This window comes from Lemur catta, chromosome 1 (genome assembly GCF_020740605.2).
Source record: "Lemur catta isolate mLemCat1 chromosome 1, mLemCat1.pri, whole genome shotgun sequence".
Lineage (NCBI taxonomy): Eukaryota > Metazoa > Chordata > Mammalia > Primates > Lemuridae > Lemur > Lemur catta.
Window position 1 is genome coordinate 221,065,897 of NC_059128.1, and position 24,743 is coordinate 221,090,639.

General features: G+C 44.4%; 1 protein-coding gene across 1 annotated transcript; it reads left to right on the forward strand.

The window, feature by feature from the left end:
- The first annotated feature begins 14 nt into the window (after positions 1-14).
- Positions 15-24,539, forward strand: MUC13 (mucin 13, cell surface associated). The gene is made up of 11 exons (XM_045540107.1): positions 15-66; positions 7,540-7,662; positions 8,897-9,003; positions 13,154-13,206; positions 16,176-16,339; positions 17,259-17,378; positions 17,714-17,840; positions 18,480-18,517; positions 20,037-20,121; positions 22,030-22,228; positions 23,253-24,539. The coding sequence occupies exons 1-10, from the start codon at positions 15-17 to the stop codon at positions 22,226-22,228; spliced, it is 1,068 nt and encodes a 355-aa protein (XP_045396063.1). The 3' UTR covers positions 23,253-24,539.
- The last annotated feature ends 204 nt before the right edge of the window (positions 24,540-24,743 follow it).

Here is a 24,743-nt window from a genome sequence, read left to right on the forward strand (position 1 = left end):
CAAGAACAGCTACAATGAAAGCCTTCACTCATCTCGTTCTTCTCGCTCTCCCTTTTGTAATCTTGGGTAAGGAACATTTTAAATTTTAATTCTTCTAATCATATCTGTTGTATTTGAGGCAGCATCAGCAGGCTTACAGCCACCAATTAGCACAATCTAACACATGGACCGTTTTATAAATGCAGTTTCATCTCCAGCTCAGCTCAAAGACACATGCATGTTAGTCTGTGATGGGGAAGATAGTGCAGTAGCAAAAGGGGTCTACGGACTAAGACTTTGGGCCAGATAAGAAGAACTCAGTAAGGCTGGACAGGGTGACTTATGCCTGTAATTCCAGCGCTTTGGAAGCCCAAGGCAGGAAGATTGCTTGAGGCAGTCTGGGCACATATTGAGACCCGTCTCTACAAAAAAATAAGAAATTAGCTGGGCCTGGTGGGTGCATGCCTGTCATCCTAGCTATTTGGGAAGCTGAGGCAGGAGGATTGCTTGAGCCCAAGAGTTCAAGTTCCGTATGAGGGGGAAGGTTGGGGAAGACTGTCCTCACAGTAGCAGCAGGACTCAGCAGATCTCCCCTGCCCACTCTGGGGGCAAATGCCATGGCCATGCCTTCAGGACCAAGCAAGAATTGGTAAGGTTTGTATGACTTTCAGGAGCTACTATCAGAAAAGGCTTGACTTCTGTAAAATAGAAGAAAGGAAGGGTGCTGGAAAGGGGAAGTTTGACTGGGAGGGATGGGGAGGAGGATGGAGATCACAGAATGGGGAACCATTGAGTTTCAAGGTGCTTTAGGGGAGTGGAGAGGACGTTCCTTGGCCTGGAGAACCCAGGGGCAAGAAGCAAAGAGCTCACAGAGTGTGGGGAGCAAAGCACAGGCTTTGGGGTGAGGCCAAAAGGATTCAAATGGCGTGTCACCACTTACCAGCTGTGGGTGTCTCTGACCTTCAGTTTCTCCCTGTGTGATAACAGGAAAATCCCTATACTGGAGAGTAACCGAGAGGGTGACATGAGACAAAGTGTGTGATGTGCGGGGGATCCTGCTTGGCACATAGCAGAGGCTCAATAGGCGATTACCCTGGACACTTTTTTCTCATGTCTGCAATGGTATCCAATTTTCAAACTGCGGTTTTATTTTGCTCTTCTGCATTTAAAAAAGTCATACAAGTAACGCAGACCCATTGTAACAAGTTCAAACAATACAGATGTACATGAAATAAAAAGTGAGCATCTTGATCTGCCCTCCCACCCACCTGCCCCCATCCTAGCAACCCCCTCCCACATATACTACTCTGAACAGTTTGGTGGCTATTAAGGCTGGTATTTGGGGAAAAAAAGTTTCTTTCTCTATGGAATGTTAAGGATTTTACAGGTGTGTGTAAGGAGTTACTATTTCAAAAATGAGTTCCATCTCAGATTCTTAGCAACCAAGGGCAGGAGGTGTATCTTGTACACCTTAACACATCCCCCCGCCCCACCCCATGCCTTGCATAGCACCTTGAGTGCAACAACCCTTGCAAAAGTAGTTACTGAAAAGAATGAAAAAATGTTCAGGTGACATTCAAAGTTCCTTTAACGGGCAAAACTTTCCAGATTGTGCTTTCTCTGAGAGGTTAGGGCTGCTTTATTCTACATAATCTGATGGGTACCTTTGGGAACCATCATCTTATAATATTGAAGATCTTTGATCTGAAAGAAAGGCGTTTTGCTGTGACTTTCAGCCAGCTTTGAATAGAGCAGCTACAGATGTTCCCTGGACAGGAGTGGTAGTTACGGAGTGTTCTCCAGAAAGGAGCCAGGCCAGGGGATGTTTTTTTCCCATTTCAGCCTATGGTTTGCACCTCCGTGGACCTTGTGCTATCCTTGTGTTGTTTAGAAGCTCTGGGACCTGAGGAAATAAAAAGATTAAAACTATTTTTACTGTGTGATGCCTTAATATATTTCTGTTAACTATAGATTGAACAAAATAAATTATTTTACAGTTCTTCATGGGTATTTTTACTAGGTAATGTAAGCCTGGGATATCAGCTCTAAACTGTCTTCCCTGAAATCTCTGCAACACTCGGATAACACACACACATGCTTAGCCAGGTAAAGAAGCAGGAGCCTGTAGTCCCAGCTGAGGTGGGAGAATTGCTTGAGCCCAGGAGTTCGAGGCTGCAGTGAGCTATGATGGCGTCACTGCACTCCAGCCTGGATGATAGAGTGAGACCCTCTCTTTAAAAAAACAAAAGCAAGCAAACAAACAAAAAACCACACACACACACACACACACACACACATTTATATTTTAGTTTAAAAACATATTGTATCTATTCACAGTGATGAATAGCTATCAGCTTGGAATGTGTTTCATTTATTAAAACTAATTGAGCATTCTAAAATGCAATCTCCCTAGCAAACAAAAATTTGAAACCAAAGTAAACAAACCAGTGAGTCCAAAACTCCTTGTCATAATCCCCAAATCCCCAAAGACCTGCAGAAAATCTCTTAAGAAGTCTTAATTAGTTTTGTGCATGTCTACAGAAACATGTTCGTTATTTGGCATCAGCAGAGAATGAACATTTCTGAAGTAAGAAATTCGGGGTCTGGTGGGGTCAGGGCTGTTGGACAAGTCCCTTTCTTCTGTCCAGAGTTGTCCATAGCTAGGGCCAGCCCCTGGCCACTGCCCCAACGATAGAGGACACAGTGAAGGTCACTTCTATTTCCACTGCTTTCATTCGAATCCCTGCTTTTCTCTGTTTGCTCTTTCTGTGTTTGCTCCTTTGAGACTTCTTGGCTTTTTCATGAAATGGATGGCCTTTTCCACAACTCCCTAACCAAGTCATAGTTAAGACGCTGGCATTTCACTGAGTTGACTTTGCCTCTGGGTAAATCCCTTAATCCGTGTGAAGGTTGGAGGGTTCTTCTATCAAATGTGGACACCCTTGTCTATTCCATTGGGATTGTCGGGTACCGGGTAAGCAAGCGCTTGATAAATGAGAACAGTAGCAGGCTTTGGAGCAGTAGCAGTCAACATTGCCATCTGGTGACCTATTTTCTTGCCCCTGGAAAAGCAATTGTTGATCTCCTCAACACTTAAGAATGATTGTTAGCCAAGCCCTGTTTTAGGTGAAGAGTCAAGCCAGGCGACCCGTGGGGGAATCGGGTAACATCTTCTGTAGTTCTCTGTAACTTGGGGTTTAGGAATTGCTTCCTCACTAAAACTTTTTCTTTTAATAAATTTGTTTTTGGCTGGGCATGGTGGCTCACGCCTGTAATCCTAGCACTCTGGGAGGCCGAGGCAGGAGGATTGCTTGAGCTCAGGAGTTCAAGACCAGCCTGAGCTAGAGCGAGACCCCATCTCTACAAAAAATACAAACATTAGCCGGGCATGGTGGTGTGCGCCTGTAGTTCCAGCTACTCAGGAGGCTGAGGCAGGAGAATCGTTTGAGCCCAGGAGTTTGAGGTTGCAGTGAGCTAAGATGATGCCACTGCACTCTAGCCAGGGGGACAGAGCAAAGCTCTGTCTCAAGGAAAATAAAAAATAATAGATAAACAAATATTTTTTGTTTAACTTTTTGTCAAGGTCAGAGTTCTTAGGTTCTTTTAAGGGTTCTAGGAAATGGATTATTGGATCACTAAGAGTTTACTATTCCATGTGTCCAGGGGTTCCTAAAAGTTGTGAAAATGCAGTTTTGATAACCATAGCCCATAGGACAAAGACCATTTATTCATCTTATTCTTTAGAAAGTATGTATGTCTAGAATTGTTAATGGGTAAACACTACTAGAAAAAAAATTTTTGGAAGAAGTTTAATAAGCACTTAATGAGTTATTTTTATTTCATCATTTTTTCAATTGCTCCCCCCCAACTTTTTTATTTTAAGTCCAACAAGATTGTATTTTTGTTTTTTATTTTTTATTTAAGCTTATTATGGGGGTACAAAAGTTCAGGTTATATATATTGCCCATGGCCCCCCATACCAGGAGTATTACTCAGCTATAAGAAATAACGGTGATATAGAATCCCTTTCGTTCTCCTGGGAAGAGTTGGAACCCATTCTACTAAGTGAAGTATCCTAAGAATGGAAAAATAAGCCTCCCCAAGTTTTCCCCCCCTTCGACGTCTCAAAATAGAAGTCGCCACATAATGGAAAATTGGGCCTTAAGTGTAGAAGTCCACGACTGGGTGGTGACAGCGCCACCTTGTGGCATTCAGTTGTCCTCCTTGAGGACTCTCTCGAGACTATCAAACCCAGAATAACAGTTCTGCAACTACAGGCGTGAATGACATCACTCTTTGGTATTCGACTTAATAAATATTAAGTCTTTATTTGTCATATTTTTCAATAACATTTTTCTAGTTTTATATGTTTAATTTTTAATTGTATTTATTGTGAGTTTTTTTTGTGTTTAGAAGTAGTCATATATTTTCATTTTTAATGTAGTCATATATATTCATTTTCCCAGAAAAGAATGAGTTGGGTGCTAATTAGTATCAAATAATAGTAAATGCCATTATTTATTCAATGTGCTGACTTCTGAAACTTGGTATTTTTGTTCCTTCAGCCACAGGCCAAACCACGGCTGCTGTCTCTACGACCACAGATACTGTGCCTAGTTCTCCAATGAGTACCAACATAGCTGATGGAACTAGTTCCCCTGAAGCTAGCACCACCACCATGACTATATCTTCTTCCCCTGTAACTGCTTCCTCTGCTTCCTCCCCGACCAGTACAGCCAGTCCCTCCATAACTACTGCTTCCTCCCCGACCAGTGCTGGTCCCTCCACAACTCCTACATCCACTGCTTCCTCTGCTTCCTCCCCGACCAGTACAGCCGGTCCCTCCATAACTACTGCTTCCACTGCTCCCTCTGCTTCCTCCCCAACCAGTGCAGCCGGTCCCTCCACAACTCCTACATCCACTGCTTCCTCTGCTTCCTCCCCGACCAGTGCAGCCGGTCCCTCCACAACTCCTACATCCACTGCTCCCTCTGCTTCTTCCCCGACCAGTGCAGCCGGTCCCTCCACAACTCCTACATCCACTGCTTCCTCTGCTTCTTCACCGACCAGTGCAGCCGGTCCCTCCACAACTCCTACATCCACTGCTCCCTCTGCTTCCTCCCCGACCAGTGCAGCCGGTCCCTCCACAACTCCTACATCCACTGCTCCCTCTGCTTCCTCCCCGACCAGTGCAGCCGGTCCCTCCACAACTCCTACATCCACTGCTTCCTCTGCTTCCTCCCCGACCAGTGCAGCTGGTCCCTCCACATCTCCTACATCCACTCCTGCAGACAGTGAGTCAAACACAGTCACCACGATCGCTGTCTCATTTACAGATGATACATCAGCCATAATTGTCTCTTCTCTACCAACACAAAGTAACAGTGAAACGTCCCCCATCACAAAAAGCAATTCCTTAGTGATTACTTCTACAAAACCTCAATCATCAGGGACTTCCACTAGCACTTCAAATCCTGGTACCACAGGTAAGAGTGATTCCCTCAAAGACGCCTCACTTTGAGGCAGGAAAATGACATTGTGGAGGATGGTAGGTGAATATGTTCTGATGGGGTAGGAAAGTGGGTATAAGGAGGCCCAAGGTCTCCTTGGATGGGAATGGTGGATGTAAACTCTGAGTCACAAAGGCTAGGAGTGATGGCACAGACCCTGAGATTACCCTCCGTTCCATTCTGTTCTCCTTTCCTTCCCACCCATCCTCCCTCAAGCTATTTGCCAGATATGGAATATTTAATATGAACTTGGACTTTGTCAAAGCTACTTCTACAGCTTCCCTCTCCCTAGGGGATTTCTGGAAATAGTTTCTGCTTCTCTGAGAAGACTGGGTCCAAATAAGCACTGACACTCCAGCCCCAGTGTTCTTGCTTTCTGGTTTTTGCCTACCTAAGGAAAAAGTCAGTTCTACCCTGAAGTTAAGATGGTGGCTGATCACAATTTGGAATTTGAGCCAAAGTCATGGAACTTGAGCCTGAGAGATAAAAAGGCAAACAATGGCGGGGTTCAAACAGTCCTAGGCATGGCCAGAACCATTATCCAAAGGACAGATGTTTGGGGGATACTGTCTAAGAGATGCCAATTGATCTCAGGCAGAAATTATTGACACAGAAACCACTTGCTTTATTTTCCCAAGCTTGGTCTAGAACAGGGGTTGGCAAACTTTATCAATAAAGGCCAAATGCCTTTGTGGGCCACATAGGGTCTCTGTTGCAACCATTGCACCCTGCTATTTTACCATGAAAGCCACTATTACCAATATATAAATCAATGAACCTGGCTATGTTTCAATAAAACTTTATTTACAAAAACAGAAGGTTGGTCAGATATGACTCGTGACCCACAGTTTGCCAGCCCCTGGTCTAGAAGAATCCTCAAACTTTAGAGCCTGAGAGTCTAGATAAACCCTGTCACTCTCAGATGAAGAAACTGAAACCCAGTGACGGTAGTGACTTGCCCAAAGTCAAAGAGCAAGTTGATTTCTCCATACACTTACTTCTCATAGCTTCCCGGTGTTCTCAGATAGACCTAAGAAACAGATGGTTAAGCAAATATGGTTCAGAGCCTGTGTCTAAGACCCAGGGTCCCAATGTTTCCTGTTTGGAGGGGCCACTCTGAAGGTACGTTCAAATGGGACACAGCTACACCATCAACTCTACTGGAATCAGGAAAGGGAGCTTTTCAAAGCTATTTCTGCTTCCTTGGACACTGTCTCAGAGTCAGGCAGTGCGTGCTGGCTCTCCCACTCACTAATTGTGGAGCAGGAGGCAAATCATTCCTCTCCTGGCTTCAACTCACTCATCCGTAATAAGGTGTGACTGAACTAAATAGCCACCAAAACCCCTTCCAGCTGTAACATCCTGTGACTTACTCAATCCCTGGCTACAGAACAAATTGACAAGCCTGCCCTGCATTGCTGAAGAGAAAGCACACCAAGAGTTACTTGTCTGGGGTCTCCAGAGAGGAGCTGCATTCGGTTTCTTCCCTAAGATTTTCCAAATCATCCTTGCAATGTGGCTGAGGCCCGTTTTTTAAAAACCATTTACTTTACTTATCAGACTGGTTCACACCATGTCAGAGGGGTGACCCTTCATGTTGTTTTCGTTTTGTTTTGTTTTGTTTTTGGAGACAGGATCTTGCTCTGTCACCCAGGCTGGGGTGCAGTGGCACGGATCATAGCTCACTGCAGCCTTGAACTGTTTGGCTCAAGGGATCCTCCTGCCTCAGCCTCCTGAGTAGCTGGGATTACAGGCAAGCACCACCACACCCAGATAATTTTTTTATTTTTATTTTTTGAGATGGGGTCTTACTGTGTTGCTCCAGCTGGTCTTGAACTCCCGACCTGGCTCCAGAATTTCAGCAACAAACTGCCTGCAGACATAAGAAAGCATGTATTTACTTCTAGCTCTTCTAAGGGTGTGCTCTGGAGTAACGCAGCCAAGGGATGGAAAGTGCCCAGGAGGGAGGCATGAATATTGAAAAATAGATTTCTAGGTGTTATTTGTTGTCATTTCTGTGGATTTCTAATTTCTTTCTACTCCATCTAAGGTACCTGGAGTCCTTGCCAAGATAATCCCTGTGCAAAGGACTCTGCATGTGTTAAGCTGTATGATACCCATTTCTGCCTGTGTTCAGAAGGGTATTACTATCACTCTTCTGCGTGTTTGAAAGGTAAGTCACAAGGGATGAGCCATGGCAGAGCTTTCTTTGTATCTTATACTGAAAGTGGACTAGAAAACTCAAAACAATGGCAAAAAGAGATTCCAGAATGCTATAAGTAGAAGAAAATGTGGAGGCAACAAAGGCCAACAAAGTAGAGAAAAGTGCTTACCCAGGGACACTGAGGCAGAATAAGGGGATATGCCTGAGATCACACAGCCAGACAGGCCCCGGAGCCTGGGCTTCTGACTTTGGTTCAGTTCCCTGTCATAGGGTCCGCTTGCCACATAACAGCAAACCCCACTTTTAGAGACACAAGAGCCTCTCTGCTCTACAAACGGACTTTAGCAGCAAATTGAGACTCCCTTGCATAATACTTTGTGATTAGATCACTGGGTGCAATGAAGGTCCAAGACCTGTCTGTTATAATCTCTTTTCTGCTTTATGAATGAGAAATATCCCCCCTGCCAGAGTAGACCGATTGTACAGGAAACCGATGTGTTGTCCACAGGGGTTAGGGATATACAAAAAGACCCCCAAATGCTCATATTTTTAGCACTAGTAACCTCATTTCTGGGGATCTACTTTAAGTAAATGACCCCAAATATAGAAAAAGGGTTTGTGCATGAAGGTGTTCACTGCAACATTTTTCTTTTCCTTTTAAAGAATTAAAATGCTAAGTGCAACAACAAAAAGTGACTATATCAGTGAAGGAGACATATACTTCATAGAATTTTATGCAGCCTTTAAAAATGATGGTTTTTAAAGGCTGGGCATAGTGACACGCACCTGTAGTCCCAGCTACTAGGGAGGCTGAGGCAACAGGACTGCTTGAACCCAGGAGTTGAAGGATGTGGTCCTCTATGATTGCACCTGTGAATAGCCACCACATTCCAGCCTGGGTGACATAGTAAGACCTCGTCTCTAAAAAATAAAAAAATAATGGTTATAAAGAGTAGACAATGATTTGGGAAAATGCCTATTATGTAATAATCAGTAAAAAAAAAGAAACATGACATAAATGTGGGATTATAATGATGTGAATGGAAAGAAAGAGCTGGAAGAAATATACCAAAATGAAGATGGTTGTGTGAGGCTGGGGGGAGTGGGTAACATTTTTTACATTTCCAGACTTCTTGTAGTATCATCATATAATGTTGAGAATTCTAAAAATTAATCTGTGTTTTAGAACAAACTGGAAATGACTCTCTTTAAGTAGTACAGAAAGATTCTGCTTGACTTTCAGGAAAGACATTCCCTGGGAAGATTGCAATAAAAGTATCAGAAACAGTTGGCTTGGAAGACCAAACTTCTCTGGCCTATCAAGGCTTGTATACTGAAATTGTTGACTTTGTAAGTACTTTCCAGCTTTCTTTCTGTATAAGTATTCTTTGTTCTAACACTGAGTTGCAGAGTGTAGAGCTGGTCTTCAGATTGTGCACATTGGTACCGTCATACCAGTGTTCCGAACAGTGAAATGCACCCTTATTGGTTGGTAAGCAGCAGCTGCCCTGAGCACCCCAGGTGCCGCTGGTTTCCATTGCCCAGGCCCCTCCCCTGGGACCTGCAAGGCCTCCTCGTGGTCTTGCACCTACAGCACAGCCCCAGCATGGCAGGGGCCTTCAGAAGCGCCATGCCCATTGTTATGTAAGCTATTAACATAGTTTTAAATGGACAGATAAATATAACGATGTTTTAAAACAAGTTATTTTCACAGAATGAAAGAGAAAACATTTTAAAGATTTTTTTTTCTTTTTTACATTCAAATTTCCATAGATTTCCATACTAGTCCACTTTTTTTTTTAATGTCTAGAAGAGGAACTACATCTGAATTAACATCTGTTACTTTTTTTTTTCCATTGTCAAAAATGTTCAAATGAACAAGAGTTTCATATCATTTAGGTTATCGTGAGTGAGCATGGCAGCATGAAAGGAACGAATGTCTCCATTCTGGAACCACAGATGTTCCGCCTGGAATGACTCTGAGAGAGCATCCAGCCAGTGTTTCTCAAAGTTTAGTTTTAAAGGGAAAAATATTAGCCTGAAATACATCTTAGAAGTCTAGGTGGAAAAATACTTTTAAAAACTGACGTCTTATTCTATGACAATGTCTTTCAATTTGGAATTATATCACTACAAGAGAGTTTTGTTATTAGAACTGGTAAAATGTAAAAATTTATCGGCCGGGCGCGGTGGCTCACGCCTGTAATCCTAGCCCTCTGGGAGGCCGAGGCGGGTGGATCGCTCGAGGTCAGGAGTTCGAGACCAGCCTGAGCAAGAGTGAGACCCCGTCTCTACTAAAAAAAATAGAAAGAAATTATCTGGCCAACTAAAATATATATAGAAAAAATTAGCCAGGCATGGTGGCGCATGCCTGTAGTCCCAGCTACTAGGGAGGCTGAGGCAGTAGGATCGCTTAAGCCCAGGAGTTTGAGGTTGCTGTGAGCTGGGCTGACGCCACGGCACTCACTCTAGCCTGGGCAACAGAGCGAGACTCTGTCTCAAAAAAAAAAAAAAATTCTTATCAAAATGATTTTACAGATGGTGCAGAGAGAGCTAGTGCCCCTGCCCACACAGTGGCTTCCTGGTAATGCTAGGATAGAACCCGTGGCCGCCATGCCACAGGGTCTGCTCTGCCCCTTTTTCATGCCTCCTTGGCGTGATGGGCCGGCTGGCAATGACTTGTCCTCTTGTCTTGGGTCTGCATTCAAATTTGCCAGCTTGGATGGTATTCAGTAAATGGAAGAGGGCAACACCAACATGTTCCTATGGGCACCCATTCCAGGGAACCCGTGAATTGCTTCATGTGGCTTTACTGAGCACTGGTCACTGTGGCCACCACATTCCTCCAACTTGGCTTTGGGTTTGAGTGTCAAAAAGCCCCCCCTGTTACAGGCCTTAAGTTCTGGTCTTCAGAGATCAGTTTAGAGACTTGATCTCAGTCAGGGCTTGATGTTATTGGGGGGACCAGTGAAGGGATGGAGCATTCTTATATTTTCTGAGAGATTTTTAATCTAAAAGGGATATGCCAGAACTCCTTTGCGACCCCTGGAGCAGAGCTAGGGACATAGAGACAACTAACAGTCTTTAAGGTCCTCTGAGCAGACTTTGTGGGGGCAGTCCCAGCACAGGCCCTGAGAAGTCTCCCCAGGGCTAATTTTCCACCCGCTGGATCCACATGGGCAGTCACATAGGGACTTGGAGTTTCTCTACCGGGTGCTGTGCCTAGCATTTTATGTGTAATATATGTAATTCTCAAAACAGCCCTGTGGGGAAGATAGTGCTATTGTGCCCATTTTGCAGATGAAGAATGGAGGATCAGGAAAGTTAAGTAACTGACAGAAGGTCACCCAGCTGAGTGAGGAGTTCAGGATTTGAACAGAGACCTGCCAGACCACCGAGCTGCTTCTCTTTCTCCTCACCTGCTGGCTCTGTTGTGCAGTGAAGGCCTGGCAGGCCCTTGCGAACAGCTCCTGCCTTCTTAGCCAAGCTTGCAGCCCTTCAGATTAAGAGATGTTTACCCAATATCCTCAAAGGGTGACCTGGAAGAAAAAAAGAAAAGGAAACATTGTCTTCTATGCGAGATGCTAATTTCTCAACCTCTTCTTTGGGATTAAGAAAACTGTATGGGCAATAAGCAGTAGGGGAGCCGGAAGGACCTTCAAGGTCATCTAGCAAATTTGTTCCTAAATGGAATCTCTGTCCCCCAATGGTTTGCAGAAATGCCAGCTCTCCCTAATATTTACAAGATTATAAAGAAATCTGGACATACCCTTGTTTTTTTGTTTTTTTGGATTTTTTTTTTTGAGACAGAGTCTTACTCTGCTGCCTGGGCTAGAGTGCCATGGCGTCAGCCTAGCTCACAGCAACCTCAAACTCCTGGGCTCAAGTGATCCTCCTGTCTCAGCCTCCCAAGTAGCTGGGACTACAGGCATGCACCACCATGCCTGGCTAATTTTTTCTATATTTAGTACAAATGGGGTCTCGATCTTGCTCAGACTTCTGAGCTCAAGTGCTCCCACCTCGGCCTCCCAGAGCGCTAGGATTACAGGCATGAGCCACTGCACCCAGCCCATATCCTTGTTATAAGGCTGATCTGGCTAACTAGGACATCAGATTTATTTGAATTTGACTAGAATTAGAGAGACATTTCTCTTTAACTTAAATTTAACATCTTTTTAATCCCATTGGTTGCCACAATCTTTTAAAATGTCGGTCCCAATGGACAGAAAAATAATAAAAAGTCATAGATTATGAAAAGGTTGCACCAACCCAGTTCAACATTCTTATCTAATAAATGTGGAGATTGAGGCCCCAAAAGAGGAAGGTGCCTGTCCAAAGCCATGATCATATCTTTCACATTTAATTCCCTCAGTCATCATTCAACCAGTGTTTGTTAGGTATTTCCTTGGGAGTGCCCTGTGCTAAGTGGTACGGGGTGGGGATGGGGGAATGGCATGCGGGGAGCTTGTGTCATAAGAATGAGAAACCCCTGTTCTTGGTGTTGAAGGACTTATGTTGTAATTGGGACCTCCACCTCATACCTGCCAGTGGTCCCAGCTTTACCTCTGGCCACTCCCCTGTAAGAATCTAGAGTTGCCTCTGTTTTTAGAACACAGCTACAGCCTAGTAAGATCCACCTGTGCTGGAGAGCCTTCCAGCTCACAAAGCCATGGATCATATATCCCATCTCATTTTCTACACATTATAGCCCTATGTGGTGAGAATTACTGCTATCTCAAGTTTTCCAATGGGAAAAGTGAGATTCAAAAAAGTTAACTTATGCAAAAGCTTACAAGTAGAAAAATTCAACTTTAGGTATCCTTCCCAATTCTGCCTGCCCCCTTCTGAGCCTCTGAACACTAGCATGTGCTGTTCCTTCTTCCACTCCCTGTCCTGGCACTCACTGCCTATTGAAGTGCTTTAAGGCCCATCTCCTGTATGAAGCCCTCTCTGGTTCTCTGCAACTGGAAGAGCATTTCTTTGAGCTTCCATGGTAGCTCCTATCTTTCTGTGGCACTTCTCTCGCCTTCATGGTGTGGTTCCCCTGCTTGATCACAGGGATGGGTCTGCCCATCTCTGTAATCTCTAAGTCCCATAGCATAATGCCTTGGGTAAGGTCGGTAATTAAATAAATGCTCCTCGGGTAAATTGATGAATGCATGAAGCACACATATAGATAAGACCAATGAATATGCAAAACTTAAGACAAACTTAATAAGTTAATCACGTTATTTTTAGGAATATGACAATTGATTTGGCTGAGTGTTTTAGGTTTCCATCTTTTTTTCTGGATAATTCTGACATGTCAGACTCTTAACTATTTTATACCAAAGATTACTGAAAGGTGTTAGACTGCATGTTAAGAATAAATAATTTGTTGTGATGAACCACGTATGTTTATGTAAATAGAGAATTTAGAAATTTATGTCAAAATCTGGATACAGTATCACTTTTTTAAATTTATTTTTTAACTTGATTTTAAATCTGTTCTCCTCCACAGTTTATTAATATACTTGGCACATCTTATGGGCAGACTGTAATTCTTGATGTAAGGTAAGTTTGCTACGGACAAGTGGGGTCCTTTCGGGACAAGTGTGCCTAACTTCTGGTCTTCTCTTGAGCTTCCCATGTAACACTCAGGGCCCCTTATGGCAAGTCACAAGTCAAGAAGAGGTGGTCGGTCTGAGCACTGCAGAAAGGACTGTGTGCCTGGGCCTTGTCTCTGATGTCATAACAACTCTGGCCTAGAGGGGCAGGGGGTAGCCCAGGGAGGGCAAGACGTTGTCTGTGATTGTGCACATGGGCATCATCTGGCCCGGCTTGTTTGGTTTGACTCCTTGGCTACAAACCCCACCTAGTTAACCCCTGGAAAGTGCATTCCAGGAGATTGAACGGTTCACAGTCATCTGTTCCTTCCTGTTCGGGCAGTGAAGGGTACAAGAACATCCAAATCACACACTTGGCTACTGAAGGGCCAGTGGTGAGCTCTTTCTTTAGTAAGAACAAGCATTCATTAAGCACTTCAATATGTGAGGGCATGTGCTGGGTGCTATTTAGGGACATAAAGAGGCAGAAGATTCTCAGGAAGTTAGCAATTCCATCTCAGCCTTCTCTGAAGCACATTAACACACAAGTACTGAGGCTGAGGAAAGAATGCTCTAAGATGAATGGAGTTACGTAGAAAAAGCAGCCTGATGTAGTATTTGTGTTTTAAGTTTTACTATTATATGTATCCTTATAAGCTATGTCAAATCCTTTGTGGAATAAGATAGAGAATATATATGTAAAAAATATATAACACACACACACACACACACACACACACACACATATATATATATACATGTTAAAAATTTCACAAAAGGCCTCCTAAAGGTGGTGAGTGTCGAGGCTGATGGCAGCCAGGAGGCAGGGTTTGCACGGTGAGGGGCAGGCAGCAAGCAGAGAGGCCCCAACACAGAGGCTCTGAAGCAGGAGGTATACAGCAGACAGCTGCTGGAGGGCTAGGAACTGTTCCTGGGGATTAGGTGTGGTTTAGTGGACAACAGCCAGTTCACGTGTAGGGGGTGAAACAGAAACAGTGAGGTAAGGTGGAGGCAGCCACACCTGCACTTGAATTCTGGCCTTGGCACTTTCCTGCTGTGTGACCAGGCAGGTGTTCTAACTTCTCTGAGCCTTTGTTACCTCATCTGCATAATTGGGATAATCTGATCAACTTCCCTGGCCCCTTGTGAGCAATAACTAAGATAAGGTGTGGAAGGTTCCCTGCACACAGTGCCTGGTACGTAGTCAATTTCAACACCAATTTGTTCCCTTTCTGGAAGGTAAGGCCCTGCAGTGTGAGGAAGAGCTGGTCCCACAATGTCATTGGGGGGGGGTCCCCAAAACTATGGCACTCCTTTTATTTTTAAGGAGTTACTAAAAAGGAGTCCGGGGTGTTTAGAGGTAAACCTTTACCTGTGAGCTCAGCGTCATGGAGAGATAATTGGAGGGCCAATGAACCTGGTTCTCACCTAGGAAGGAATTTCTTAGGTGCCAGCCCAATGTTATCTCTCTCCTCTGAATCCCTAAGGTCTTTAGCTACTGTAAAAATGTTGGAATTGGAAGGACCCTCAGAATTTCTCTCTCCCAACCTCTTTCTGGACAGAGGAGGAGACTCAGAGATGCTATGACTGGTCTCGGGCCACAAAAGACAGTGGCAGGCTTGGCTCTAGACGTTGTATCTTAACTCCAAGTCTAGCCCTCTAGTCATTTATACTCAAGTACACAGTGGCTCCACTGTGTCCTTTAGCTGTTTCAGAGGTGTAATGCCTTGCCTCTTGAATTAGAGTATGAGCTAGTAGGTTCTTTGAACAAATGCATTATGGATGGTGTTTTCTGTCCTAGCCCCAGTGAAAACTTATGCCATAGATTTCAACCAATATGGAATAATTTATATTAAGTAGCCCTCTCTCACTGCCCTGTACAATCCACTGCTACACTCCCATTCTGTCATGAATGAATTATGGTAGAAAATTTTTAAATTAAAATTCTGAAGCCCATTTCATGTTTTTGGACTCCCTTTCGAGGCGATTGTTTCTAAAAATAGAATTTGGTTCAAGTTTTGGATTTTCTCAATTGGGCTGAGGACCCAACACAGCTGTAAACATTTCCTAAATAGATTAGCTATGTTTTCAGGTTCCTGAATATATTCAAAATGGAGTATAGAAAAAAATCTGGGCAACAAAAATATATTCTGAGGCTTAAAAGCACAGAGCCACAAATCAGATAGGAAAGTTTTTAAAAGTCCTTTTTTTCGCCCCTTAGCGGTTTATCACCTGATTCCTTTTGGACAATGAAATAATTACAGCTTGGCACAGCTGTACTTAGGGCTGGAAAGGGCAGCGCCGATTAGGGAGGGAGAGAGACCGTTACAATGTCTTGCGTAGCAGGCACTGGTGTTTGATGATCTGCTTTGGTATGCTGTGCCCGTTTCCCACGCACCCCCGTTTTGTTTCAGTCCTCCTCTGGGTTGTGTGTCCAGGCCGGATCACCTGCCCGATTTAAAGCTGCCTGCTGAATTCCTGGCCCTTCCTGGGAATGACCCAGGCTCTGTATGGTTGGTCACTGCTCTCTCCGTGCACAGGAAGGAACAGAGTCTGAGATTTAACAGCTCAGCAGGGCACCTAATCTTGCTGTCCCATGAAAGTGACAACTGAATGTTTCAGATGTTACTGTTCCACTTGTGGTTGGCTCCAGGTTCCTAGATCCTAAAAATGATTCTCCACAATCTCCCTAAGCATCCAACAAGACATTGTTTTCATTGTGGGTTTCCCCTGAATACACATTGAATGGAGTTCTCTGGGCCTTTAAATTGCCACCTTTGTGTAGCCCCAGACCTCCATATTGTGGGCCCCGATTGTGGAGATGGGACAGTGCGTCAGGGTGAGGGCTGGGATATTTGAGGAATATGGGAGGTTATAAGACCTATTTGTTGACCCTTCAGTTCAATTCATCAAGTGATAGATTCCTTTCATTTTTAGCGCATCTCCTTCTTCATCAGCAAGATCTGAAGTGCGTGCTGGTGACGAGGTTGTTACTGTAACAGTAATGAACATTTTGACACTAGATACAAATGGAACTCAGGAGACTGTGTCTGCTTTAATTAAAAGTGCAATTAATGGCACAAATATTACAGATTATATTTGTAAGTATTAAATAACTTATTCAAAGTTTAACTAAAGACCTACCTCCCTTTTGGTAAACCTTTCCACTCTACGTGAGAAGGGGGCAAGAACTGTCTACGTGACTTGACAGGGGTCTCCAAATTTCCTTCTAACCAATCCATTCTTCCGCTCTGTCCTCTCTCACTTGCCTTCTACTCCTTTCCACTCATCTCCAGGTGCATCTAACTGACTTTTGTTCTTCTCTTGGAAGGTATAAACGACCAGACGAATCATTGCTGGACAGGGGCAGATAAAGAAAGGGAAAGCAAGAGGGCTTTATAGCAAGTTGTAGCTTCACAAATGATTGTAGAAAGTTTCACTCATACTATTTCCCCCTTTAGGCTGATACACAGCCCACAGTGTAGCTGTAACAATTCGAATTTGCTGTGCTACAAACCACCCCAAAACTTAGTGGCCTAAACCCACCACCATTGATTTATTGCAACCCCATAATTCTATGGGTTAGAATTTTGGCTGGGCTCACCAGATAGTCTGCTGATCTAGGCCAGGCTGACTGAACTCTGCTGGGCTCATTTAACCATCTGCCACTTGCTGGGTCAGCTGAAGGCTGACTGCTCTCAGATGGCTCAGCTGGGCAAGTTGTCTCTGTTCCACATGGTCTCTCAGCCTCCAGCGGCCCAGTCCAGAGGGTTTCAAGAGTCTCTGCTTACATCACATGTACGACTGTCCTAACGGCTAAAGCAATTCACATGACGAAGCACAGGATGGAAGGGCCCCACCAAAAGACATGGATACGGAAAGGCATGGATTTCAGAATTTCAGATTTTCATTTGTTAAATCCCAAGACTTATTAAAAGGCAAAGCGTAACAACAATGGCGTAGGGTGCTTTGTTGATATTGTTTTGCTGAATATACTTTTTAATTATTTGTGCTTCCCAGTGCAAGATCGGTGTGATTATTATGGTTGTGTAGAGGCTGAAGATGACTGCGTCGACAGTTTAGCATGCACATGCAAAGACGGGTGGGAAAGAATTAACCCACAAGTTGCTTTCTGTTTTGGTAAGTGTTTCACCTGCTTCTTAATGTTCTTCACAACTCCTATTTTTTCTCTTTTTGCATTTGCAAAATACAAACTTTACTGCTTAAGTATCCACATATATTTCGGAGTCCGAGTGATGTAAATTTTGGCTTTGGATGTATGGACTGGGACTGGGACCCTGGCTAGGAGCTGGTGAGGCAGCCCCAGCGCAGCTTAATGGAGGGCATGTCACGTGCACAGGCAATGAGCACCTCACTGTACCTAGAAAAACAAATGCAAAAGAAATTATACTCTGTCACATATCACTTTGGGGTTGAAGAGATTGTTTCTTCACAAAGAAATCACTGTTTTGAAGCCTCCAGTCCAGAATGTCCTGAAAACTGCAGTGGAGAGCACAGGCAGTGCTTGATAAAGGAAGATGAGAGCTCCGAGTGTGCGTGCGAGCCCGGCTACAAGGAGGATGATGATGGGAACTGTCAACCGTAAGAGAAATCACTCTGTTTTTGTTTCGGCATGGCTGAAGCTAGACAAAAAGGACAGAGCTTGCAGCACATATACGGGTTTACAGTCAGGAAGTTGGTAAGCTGGCGTAGGCCAGGAGGTAGACAGCATCATCGTCGTCATAAATAGTTTTTGAGCGCTCTCCATGTTACAGGAACCACGCTTAGGTGACACCTATCACACAACAACACTGTCAGGAATGTATTAGTTCCCCGTTTTCAGGTGAGGAAACTGAAACCGAATGTCAATAACATGCTCCAGCTCGCAGGGCAGCAAGTAAGTGGCAAAACCACGTGGCGTCACAGCCTGAGAGGGTCCCATGCCTCTTGGGTTCAGCATCACCCAAATTGCTGACTCTTCTTGCAGCTCAGAGGGTGGAGTGTTCCATCAGTAGCAAATGAGCCCACATAGGATTGTATACCCCGCTCAGCCTCCCAGAGCCCCTTGCAAGGTGCTCTCCTGGAAGAATGGGAGGGTAAGGAAGACACGAGAAAGAGGAGAAGGAGCAAGGGAGGATGAAAGGAAGATGGAAAAGAAGAAATGGAGACTGGGGTGGGAACTCTGACATGCTCCCCACGGGGGCTCGTTAACATGGTTTCCTCTCGCTCAATGTATTTTAGGTGTCCATTTGGCTACAGTGGACTCAGATGCCAAGACCGTGAGTATAGACGTCTTGCTCTTATAAACAAGTTATGAAATATCTGAGAAATCAACATTGAGCACATTCAAAATCCTGTCCAGTCCCCCAAAGTCTCTGGCTTCCTTCATAAAGAGGGAGAGACAATCTGCTCGCAGTGTGTCTTCTGGGACTTGCCGCCCGTGCTCACCCTGAGGTGACAGCAGCAGCACGTCCGCTGTAGGAAATAACAGGACTTGGCCCAAGGACTGGGCTGGTGCCTCTGGACTTGCTCCAGACCAGAGAAGGGCGTCCTAGCATTGTGTTGGTTTCCTACATGAGCTTAAACATGCATCATCTGCTACTAGAAAGGATAAAAGACCAAGACATTCAAAAAATTTTGGTGGTTATGGGAAAGCAGACCCAGAAACCAGACATTTAAATACTCAAATCTTTTTGTCTCAGAGCTATTTACTGGTTTGGGATGCGTTGCTGCAGATTCAGTTGTTTCTTTCCCTCCCACGCCCCACCTCCACCAGACTGGGACAATACTAACTTTACCTTTTAAATTATTTTATATTTTTAAATGTACATAATGAACTAAATAGAGATTAATGATCCAAGTCGAAGGAAATACTGCTGTCAGCCTTCCCTCCAGCCACTAAGACAGTGAGCAATGAGAGATGCCTTCCATTTCTACTGGATTTTGTTGCCAGAAGGATTTCCTTCCAGGCTTTCAGTTTCCATGCCTATAAAATGAGAGGTTTGAACCAGATGAACTCTGAGGTCTTTCCCAGATGTCACAGTCTATGGCCCCATGAATCCAGGTTGGAGGTGGCATTTGTGGGAGTCACGTAGCAGGAAGAAACAAAAAGGTCTAGAGCAGTGCTGTCTGATAGAAATATCATGTGAGCTATCTATTTCATTTTAAATTTTTAAAAGTAAAAAGATACAGGTGAAGTCGATTTTAAGAACATGTTATATTTAACCCAATATAGCCAAAATATCGTTTCAACATGTAATCAATATAAGAATTATTAATAAATTATTTCACTTTCGTTTTAGAATCCGGCATGTATGTTACACTTACCGGCCCTCTCAGAGCCACATTTCAAGTGTCAATAGCGCTAGTCAGAGCAGAGCTAGAGGACGAGAATGAGTGACAGTGAACTTCAGACTCTTCCCTCCCTGATGCCATCAAGCCGTTACCCGGCTCCTCTATTAGTGACCAATTTAGCTGCAGCCTATTCCCCTAGCTTCTCCGAAAGGGGAGCTGTGGACCTGGGTTGAGGTCCCACTCCCCACAAAGCTCAGGAAGACCCTGCTTCTATCGGCCTCCCTGGGATTTACGGTCATTTATCTGGCAAGGCTGCCCCTTCTGATGGCGTTCTGAAGACACAGTCTAGTGGTGTGGGAGGGGTGCTAAAGGAAATAAGCCACCTACCCAACCTGGCCCTGGAGGTGCTGGAGACCAGAGCCTGAGCATCCTCACAGCAGGGAGTCCCTGGGCAGTGGACAGCCAGGGGCTGAGCCATCTCTCCTCTTTTCTTTTCCCTTTCAGAATTTCAGCTGATCCTCACCATCGTGGGCACTATCGCTGGCGTCCTCATTCTCAGCATGGTGATTGCACTGATCATCACAGCAAGGTACGGGGTGGAAGTGTCCCTGTCCCGGCTTCCAGCACTACCAGCGTGACACTCTAGTTTCCAAACACACCCAGCTCTTCCTGGGCAAGAGAAGGGAGATAAGGGGAGGCCTCTCTAATACTGCTGACTTTTGTTTCTTACCTTAATTTTCTTCCGATTATATAAACTGTGCATGATCACGGAAGAAAATAGAGAAAATGAGAAAATAGAGAAATGTGTGGAGGAGCAGAATAAAAAATCACCCACAAGCCCCACCACCCTGAGGCAACTACGATTTTGAGACATATCCTTCCAGATTTTTTCTATCTTTTAAAATAATATTATATACGTAATTTTGTATCCTTTGTGTTTTTAAAACTTTTTGTTGAGGTTTATTTTTGCTTAACACTATAATATGACATAGCAACCATTTCCTTACGTCATTAAAAACTCTTTGCTAACAGTGTTTAACTCCACTGATGTTGTCAGATACAAGTTTTGTCAGGTCACTCCCCTGCTCACGACCCTCCTGCAGCTGGAGCTGGTCTAAAATCAACCTCAGCAGATTCCCCTGGGTGGAAAGGTTATCTCTTAAGGTTGCCTTAGGGTCTCTTCCCTTAAGGGAGGGGTGGGTAGTGCCCATTCATTTATGCAACAAATACTTAGGTATGCTAATGTTCCCCCCATCAACAAGGAGGTGAATGCTATTATCTCTTTTTTATTCTAAATGGCCAAGTGGGGATCCACTTTAATAAAAAGCAAGCTACTTTTTTCTAACATTTAGCTCATATCTTACATTAATAAAATAGGTATTTGTCCACTATAATATTAACTTTCCAGAGAATTAATTTTAAGGAAGCAAAGCTAAGAACTGGAAATAGAGCATCTCCATCTCTCCAACTTCCCTTTTTCAGGAAGAGAGCCAGAACATTCCGGGATCAAGGCTGTCTCTTCTTTTCTTAGGCAGACTAGCTGGCTGTCCTGGGTCTTCAGGGCCCTCAAGAGTTGTTACAGAACCTTGTGACCCTGGGACAGCCATGTGTCCAGTTCCTCCTTCCTGCTGCACAGCCAGGTTTGCAGTTAGCCCAGCTACAGATTCTGGATTCTTGGGAACACACCAAGGATCATAATTTTCTTGCCCATCTCAAAGGGAAGGGAAGCCTCTCCTCAGCCACCTTGGACAAGGGCATGGGCCCTCAGGGTCTCAGGGAGAGTGACATTTCTGATACATCTGAGGCAGGGGTGACTCACCCTGGGAGTGCCCTGTGGGCATCACAGATGCAGCCAGCCCCGCTCCCCTCGAATGCCCAGGGTACTGCAGGGGCAGGCCCAGGCCTGTGGGCCAGGAAGGAAGGAGGGTCCCATCAGAGTTGCTTGGGGGCAGATGCCTCCCTCACCTGGAAGTACTTCCTCTTGGCTTTGAATATTTACACTTGAGATCCTTGAGGGGCCACAGAGGTCCCAGGAAGCCCTATTTCTCCTTTCAAGACCTTTATATCTTGAACTCATTTTACTCACTGGGGTGATTCTGTAGAGATTGACTTTGCTGGAATGAAAAACTGTATCACAAGTCATCTTGTCTCTTTGACTTCTATTATCATTTCCATATAAATTCAAAAGCACATGTAATAATAACATTATTAGCAAAATATGAATGAGTCCAGTGGATTTAGATAGTCGTGTTGGAGCAGCATTAATATCCTGGTTTTGTCCTTACACGGCAGAGCTCATGAGGGCACTGTCCTTCAACTCAAGGAATCGACACTGAATAAAATAACAAAGTATTATGTGTAGTGGGATATCAGGTCCGCAACTTATTCTTCATTGATTCAGAAATGTTAATATTTCAAAATTTAAAAACTTTTTTAAAAAAGAACCTTAACATTTACTTTAAGGAAATTTCTGCCTAATTCCTGTTACTGATTACAGATCAAGGAACAAAGAGAAGAATATTGAAGAACAGAACTTGCTTGAGGAAGACTTTCAAAATCTGAGACTGCGGCCTACAGGTTTCAGCAATCTAGGAGCACAGGGGAGAATGTTCCCTAAAATCAGGGTAGCGGGCTCCAGAGACAGCCTGTCACCAAATCCCTACGCCCAGGCCGATATGCCCCGCCCTGACTATTAGGTGAGTCAGTGGGCTCTGTGTGTGGCTTTGGGGCCCAAAATGCCCCAGGCAGAGCAGGGACCTGGCAATTGTATCTTCAATCCAGCAGCCCACAGACTTTTTTCTTTCTCCTTCTCTTCTTCCCTTCCCTTCCCTTCCCTTCCCTTCCCTTCCCTTCCCTTCCCTTCCCCTCCCCTCCCTTCCCTCCCCTCCCCTCCCCTCCCTTCCCTTCCCTTCTCTTCTTTCTTTTCTTTTCTTTCTCCCTCCCTTCCTTTCAATTGAAAGAGAAAGAGCAAGGAGGAAGTGCCCTGCTATTGTAAATAGCCACCACTTGGTCCCTTATCCATTGATGTGACATTTTAATGCATCACTTAATTTCTCTGGTCTTCTATTTTCTCATCTGTTAAAAAAAAAAAGCAGCTTAATTTAGATGCCCTTAAGTTCCCTTTAGATTATCAACTTCTATGGCTATGACTCCAGAAATTGCGGTGACACTTCCCAGGCTGTTTAAGGACCTAGGTCCTGGGCAGGCCCAGGGAAAGGTGTTGAGTATAAACACAGCTCTGTGGGACCTTTTCCAGCAGGCTGTGTAAAGGCAGCTCTCTCCTTTCCTCCTCCCAGATTTCAAGGCAACTTGATCCATTTCTAAAGACATAAGGCGAGTTAGGCCTTATTTCCCTTGGGATAACTTTTGCAGAGAATAGCTTGTCCCCACTGGATTTGTATTGGATAATCATAGCTGGCACTGCTTAGTGTGATTTGAATGAAATATTGAAAGGAGAAAGCCTGTAAGAGACTCTTGGGGGAAGAATGACAAGGCGACTGAGATGGAAAGAAGGAAGATGGTGAAGGAAGAGGAGGAAGGGGGCCGGGAAGAGACAGGGAACAGCAGAGAGGCGAGGAGAGAAATGATAGGAAGAACAGAGTTGAAAACCAAAGACAAATAATGTTAATTAATGATGATTATTTACGAATCTGAATTTTTTCATATGCTTCTGTTGGAGTATTGCTTTTCTAAGAGTCTTCTCTCTCACTTTCTGTCTAGAATGGTAAAAATTTGGACCCCTCCATGGCCTCCAACCTAACCTACAAGCTGTTATTTTGAGTGTTCAGAAAGACTGATGGAGAAGTGAGCCCCAGTGAAGATGTGGCCTCCTTCATCTGCAGCCTCTCCAAATGGAAGCTGTGAATGTTTGCAACGAGTATAGCTTGCTTGTTCAATAAGTATCTGTGAAATTGAAAGCGCACAGATGCTAGTAGCACTTGTAAGATAGTTGATTTTCTCCAATCAGTACAAAGTACTGAGACCACAGTTGGGATTTTTTTTTCCTGGTAGGGCAACAATAACCACTTCTGACCTAGAGGGAAGTTCCCCAGCACATTCACTCCTGGGAGAATATTGCTCTTGAGTGGATAGGCTACAGTAAGTGACATAACTCTTTGGGGAGACTCATATACATCAACTGTGGAGGTCGCAGGGGATGAAAAGAGCTACCATCTTTTCAGGTTCTGGGGTTCACTCTCTGATGAGTCAAAACAGGAATAAGTACTTGTGTCCCTCCAATGCAGCAATTCTGGCTACGCTTGATCTGCCTTCACCCCAAGGAGACAGGAAAGAGCCATGTCCCTCAGCTTTTCCAGAGGGAGTGACTAGGAACCCAGAAACTTTTTGATGTTAATTAGAAGACCTAGATGAGAAATGTCCACCATGGGGTGCATTCTAGAGTTTTCAAAATGCTAGTAGGTAGAAGGAGCAGAGAGAAAAAAACATGACCAGGGTAGGAGGAAGAGAAGCAAAGGCAGCTGGGCTGGGAGGATGATAAAGGAGGAGGTGGAGGTACCTGGGATCCACCTCCTTCCTTCGATCTCCTTCCTTGATGAGCCAATGGGTACTTCCTCTAATCCATGCCCTTCCCAAGACTGAGTCTAGGAACAAGTGTAGAAACAAAAGCCGCAGGAGTAAGAGCTTTAGGTCACTTTGAAATTGCAGACATCCTTTTTGGTTGGGGGTGAAAGAGGGAGCTTGTACTTAGGAGTCCATATGTCAGCTTTGTGATGCGGGTTACAGAGGTACTTCACTGGGGCCTCAGCCTTCCCTGGTGACAGAGGCTAAGCTGTAGCCACAACCCGCCCCCCCCCCCCAACACACACACATAAGAATGGGGCAACCACATCCAGCTCAGGCTTTTTTTTTTTTTTTAATGTTAATAGTGTCCTTGTTTATGTCTAATGTCTAGTCCTCTTGCAAGTTATTTTATTATTATTATTATTATTATTATTTGTTCTTGACTATTAATTGTGAAAGGTAATGCAATAAAGTGTCTTTGGTTGATGGTGTCCTTTCTTGTGGTTGGGGCTTTGGGTGTTGCACACAGCAGTGAGTTTTAAATAGCAAACCCGACACAAGGCAAACCAGAGTGACTGACATCTGCTGTCCTCATTAGGGGCTAGTGGATTACCCAAGATAATCTGTTGACACAGAGCAGACATTTCAGGCTGCTTTCCCCACACACATCCCACTCCCCGTCCCCACCAT